Source organism: Danio aesculapii, chromosome 21 (genome assembly GCF_903798145.1).
Source record: "Danio aesculapii chromosome 21, fDanAes4.1, whole genome shotgun sequence".
Classification (NCBI taxonomy): Eukaryota; Metazoa; Chordata; class Actinopteri; order Cypriniformes; family Danionidae; genus Danio; species Danio aesculapii.
In genome coordinates, this window is record NC_079455.1 from 31,076,581 (window position 1) to 31,082,580 (window position 6,000).

The 6,000-nt window shown below is 37.6% G+C and overlaps 1 protein-coding gene across 1 annotated transcript in view; it reads left to right on the forward strand.

Moving 5' to 3' along the window:
- The window catches only part of man1b1a (mannosidase, alpha, class 1B, member 1a), a 33,202-nt gene extending 29,786 nt beyond the window's left edge, over positions 1-3,416 (forward strand). Inside the window, exons 13-14 of the mRNA XM_056446961.1 lie at positions 759-890; positions 2,810-3,416. Coding sequence (XP_056302936.1) covers positions 759-890; positions 2,810-3,016 — 339 coding nt within the window. The 3' untranslated portion in view covers positions 3,017-3,416. The remainder of the gene's footprint in view (positions 1-758; positions 891-2,809) is intronic.
- Positions 3,417-6,000: the final 2,584 nt, after the last annotated feature.

Consider the following 6,000-nt stretch of genomic DNA (forward strand, 5'->3'; position numbering starts at 1 on the left):
GTTTTGAATAATCATGATTACAATTATGACTAAAATAACCGTGATTATGATTTTTCCCATAATCGAGCAGCCCTACTGGATATACACGATAAATACATTTACAGAATAAATTCCCAAAAAGTTATGTGATAACAAAAATGGGTATGATGGGACAACATTAATGGACAAACCAGCGGACCGACCACATAGTAAAACATTTGAAATGTTGTTTAGGTCATATTAAAATTCTGTCATCAAAGTGGTTCAGTGCTATTACCTCCCAGAACTGTGTTGAATGTCTGTGCTTCCAAATCGGTCTCGCACCTCCAAAAGCCACTGCACATCCATTGTGCTTCATCTTCATTTTTGAGGTGCAAGTTATTTATTATATAAGAAAAAAAGGCCCACAGTGCCTTCTCCTACCACTAATTTTTTTGATATTTACCACCAGTTTATCAGGAAGTTAAAATTCTGTTGTTGTTTTTTACTTATTGGATGGAAACAGCGCATTATTCACAAATATTTTCTGTGATATTCCAGTTTTGCGATTTAAGTCTTATTCACATCTTTGGAAGTAAACATACTGATTAGGATGACTTTAAAACAGTTGCAGCTGTTTTGCGTTAATAGCTTTTTGTCCTCTCTCTCTCTCTCTCTCTCTCTCTCTCTCTCTCTCTCTCTCTCTCTCTCTCTCTCTCTCTCTCTCTCTCTCTCTCTCTTTCTATCTCTCTCTCTCTCTCTCTCTCTCTCTCTTTCTCTCTCAAAATGTGTGAATTCAGCCTGCAGACAGACACAACTTGCTGAGACCCGAGACTGTTGAGAGTCTGTTCTACATGTACAGATTCACCAAGGACAGCAAGTACAGGGACTGGGGCTGGGAGATACTGCAGAGCTTCAACAAGCACACAAGAGTGAGTTTCACTGCTCTATATGACAAAAAAAAACTCATTTTATAAAAAGCACATCTAACATATAAAGTGGAGATCAAAGTCAGAGAACAATTTCTAGGTTGTTTTTTTTCAGGAGTTATATAATCTTTTATGAGATCTAGTACTGCATAAAAAATTTCTGGCTGATTGAGTAATGAACAAGGGGATAGAACTACATGTTGCTGAAGGAGCTTCTGATGAATCTTTGCCATTTACTGTAGCTGTTAACTATAAGAGAGCCAACTCCTGCTACAGAATACATCCCTCAAGCCACAACATTTCATCAAGCCACAACATGTCACCTCCACTTTTCTCAACTTCTTAAGTTCAGTCTTTGAACATAACGTAATTAAACTTGTTTTAATCACTGATGTGAACTTTGGACAAGTTCATGTTTCTCAGTGAAGGTTAGTTGAACAAAATATTTTATTCTTTCTGCTGTTGAGAGGTTTGGTCACTGTAGCGCTTTCAGTCCAAATTGTTTTAAATATTGAGACACTTAAAGCCTGGTTTATACTTCTGCACGGTGTTTGTATTGCTCTGCAATAACACTTCCGAAACGCTAGCTGGCAGAAGGTGTTTATGTTCGTCTGTGTTGAGTTTCTTCACTGATGTTTTGTTTTTTCTAAGCGCTACCTTAATATACAAGTGGCTCAAACTATCTAATTTTGAGGTAGGAAACGGCAAACGTGCAACAACCAACTAGAGCTCGTTCACGGGACACTTGTAAACACGCTCCATCGGGCTCGCCCACACTCGTCAGCGCTACCAAGCCAACCAATCACAGAGCTTGTGCTACGCGTTGTTGCGACGTGTAGTTACATTTTTTTTGAGAGGGCTTTGCGAACATGTGTAGGCTGCGTCGGAGCACACCCGTGTGCTTGACGCAGAAGTATAAATCAGCCTTACTTCAGAGACAGATTTTTACCCTGATCAGAGCTGAACTAGTGTGCTTCAGTATCGAAGTAACTGATCATTTGAGATTCTCTGCATTATCATGTCCTCTTGTCTTTTGTGGATGACCAGCCTTTCTGGGTGACTTGAACGCATTTCTAGCTATGTTTCCTTCCACCTATTTTTATGTGCATTTTGAAATATTGCTTAAATACTCTTAGATAATGCTGAGATTTGCATAAAAATTTGAGGTAAGACTCTATTTTGATCGTCCATTTTAGTATTAGTAGACTTTCTGCTTAATATCTGTTGATACTGCTTGGCATGTAGATTAAATGTAACTTAAATTCAGCAAACGGACCATAAAAAAACGTATGACCAAATTTGAAAACTCTCCGTATGACCAAATATATATGACCAAATATTATGACCAAATAATACGTATGACCAAATATATGATGGCATTTTTACGCTTTAGACAAGTCAAATACTCACATACAGCACTTTTGACTGTAAATTTTGACTGAACTATTACTTTAAAGTCGCCATGAAATTTGTATCTGTGCACTATTGTAAAAAATAATTTGCCCTCATGAACTTTAATCAATTACCATAACCATCCCTCAAAAGACTTTTCTCCACTGCCTGGTCACATGGAATCCTTTTAGGGCAGGCATCTCGGTGGGTGTCTCGATTCTGCTCTAAATTTGTCCATTCTTCCCTCATTTCGTTAGCAACACCCATCTTTCAACAATCCAATCGGTTCCCAAAGAACAAAATCATGCACCGCCCTACATGCTTTTCTCATTTCAGGACCATTTCAAGTGCATGCATGTCTTGATATCAGAAAAATGGACAATCCATTACATTACAACTTTAACCTCATGAAGTGCTTCACAAATCCTTAATGCAAGATTCTTATTTCTGGCATAGCTTTGTATGGAAACAAAGCTGTTGATTAATGCGTGTTGAATAACACACTTGAATTCTTCACTGTTCCTGTTCAGGTTCCCAGCGGTGGCTACACTTCCATAGGTAACGTCCGCGACCCGTTAAACCCTGCACCCAGAGACAAGATGGAAAGCTTCTTCCTGAGCGAGACGCTAAAGTATTTCTTCCTTCTGTTCTCTGACGACACGGAGCTCATCAGTCTGGATAAATACGTGTTCAACACTGAAGCCCATCCGCTGCCCATATGGCCCTCAGCCTCATGAGGAACCAATGCCAGCGCTCGCTCTCAATTTCAGTGATCTTGAATTTAACCAGCGATGATGCAAGCTTCACCATAAGCCACCCATCAGGACCTGCGCTTATGCACTGTGCACTTGAGCTTTATTTGGTGCAACGAGACTTTATATTCACCCTGAAGGACCCAGAGGTTTGGTGGTGAAACATGTCAAATTTGGTTTCTAAATTCTGTACTTTACAAGACTTGTGACACTCTTGCATGTCGGAATAACTGCCATATTCGTCCATATTTGGGACATGAATATTAGAGCTTCGTAAATCACAAGGCAGACTGCTGAAGTCATACACTGTGAAAAACGCCAAGCACTTTGTCAAATGAAGACTTGTTGTTTTGTTGGTTGCGTGTACATAAATGGATGCTCTCGATGTGAGTGCCTCGTCTTTATTTTTTGCAAGCTGTTACTGTGCTGTTTAGACTTTTGCAAGAGTCGGATGCATTAGGGAACGTATTGAGTACTTGAGTACAGGTCATCTTGAGATTTAGTTGGGAGCCCTGTGGTATTGTGGGTTTTTTATGTTGTTTATGTTGATTTTAATGCGCATATTTCAGTGAAAGCTAATGATTTGAGTTGCTGCGCTGTAGTTTTGTTATTATTTACAGATTTTGGTAGCTGTTGCACGGCAGTGAATGCTGCCATGCTACATTCATTGATCAAATTTGTGTATTTGTTCATTAATTTAAGTTTTACAAAATCAGCGCTCGAAGGATGAAGTGTGTCTTATTGACAGTTAAGAAGGCTTCTGTTAATAAAGCTGCAACATTTCTGATGTTATTATTAGAGTGCTGTTCAAATCTTTATACATATGTTGGTTGTTGTTTTTAGACAGGTTTTCAACCGTTAAATGAGTCATTCATCCATAAATGAAATGAAAATGTCATCATTTACTCAAAAATTATATATTCCTGGTCAATTCTGACATTTATTTTGGGTGTATGTTAGGGATGCTCATTTTGGTTAATTTTGCCAACCGACAGCCGTTGCTTGTTAACTGAATATTGCAGCATAGGCTCATTCTGAAAACGTAGTTCTATATACGTTTCTGGAGACCGCAAATTATGTAGCTAGAGGTACGTATGGCTGCTTTTCATTTTTTTTAAAGGAACACTACAGGCCGGTATGACACTGTTCCTTTTCGTGCTTACCAGCTGACTGCTTGGTGGGCGGGTTAATCTGTAAAATTGGTTGGGTTTAGGGAAGAAGGAGGGTGGGTTAGTTGATTGGTCGGTCAGTCACTCAGTCAAACAATCAGTCAACAGCGGCTTCTGGTGGGTTTATACGAGAACAGCAGGCGCAAATGGCACTCGAGAGACAAATTTGAGATATAAATAAGCGTACACAGCGGCCTCTCATGGATTCGCGAAAACTAAAACTGCAAAAATACGTACCTCCTGGAATGTTAACCGTTAACCGATCAGATTAATATTAAATTAATATTAAAAATAATTGACGTGTCTATTTTGTGTTTAACACATTAAATATTGCATTTTAAAATACTTATTTATTTAAACATGCAAACTATTTAACAACAGAACATAACAACAGAACATCTTCACGCACATGTAATGTGTTCAACAGCACAGAAAAAAAGAATGAACTAAATAAAAATAATAAAATAAATAGGCCTGCCCTAGTTAGTTTTAACTTAAATTACAAATTTAAATTGCAAAATGAAAACACTGATTGAATCCTTTTAAAGAATCAGCAAACGCTGTTTTTTCCCATCATATGTTTTTTTCTGCGTCAAATAAAAATATCATCCCACCTGAAATTTGATCGATTTAATTAACTGTGTTGCTATTCTTATATCACAAACCTCTGTCAACATTTTTAATAGAAGTCATTAGTTTAAAGATGTCTTGGGCATCTGGTTTTACCTTAGAGCTTGTGTGCTTTTATTTCCTCTCTCACTCATGATTCATGTGCGTGCGCTGCATGTGATAAAAGACAATGACAAGGCTTGTATGTTTTTGTAAAGTATAAGCTACTATAGCATATAACAATTTTGTTGTTTACATATGATATTGCATTAATTTGCATACGTGTTTTATTAGCTATATAATGACAGCCTCAGTTTGGTGTGGAATTATCTTTATGCAAAAATCTTTGAATTTGTTTGAATCATAGATTATTTAGGCTATTTTAAAAATGGACATTTTAAAAGAACTATTAATAACTGTAATTTTCCAAATGGAAAAAGGGTTGGTTTGTTGAATGTACACTAAATCATCGCAACTATAGCCTATGTGTTGTGTTTATGAGTGGTACCTCTTGATTCTTTGGCAAAATATGTCTGTTGGCTCGTATGGTTGCACGTGGTACCGTTAACAAGTATGTGTTGCACATTTATGCAGCCAATTAAAAAATAGTTTTTATACCATTAATTGATACCATTAATCGGATAAAACGCACCCTTTCGGTTGATCTGAGCAATTTTGACATAGAAAAATGATTCTGCTTCTCCTCTGTAAATTGCCATGTAGGAAATACATTTCACTGCAGACACAAAGGAGACCAGGGACCGAAATAAACAAAAATAATATACTCAAAATTATTAGAACAGTGAAGCTAAGTCATCACATACTGATCACATATACAGTACAAGCTATATACTGATCACGTTCATGTGACCTACATAGAGTAGGGTCCAAATAGGCAGCCTACATGGGATCAATTGTGTTTGCCCATTTCTAATCTAAGTGTTAAACCCCCTTGAGGCCCATATGTGTTATCCATATTGAGTCTATTCACTCGTTTGCCTATAACCAAACCTGCATAACCAAATAGGCCTGACGTGTGTTTACACACTCTGACGCCATATACAGTACTGATCATCTACTTATGGCCTACATGGGACCCCAATATGGATTTGCCCATATCAAAAATATGAGTATAGTTCCTAGACATATTGATCTAGAAAATAACTAAGGTCTAATCCAGAGGTGTTCAGC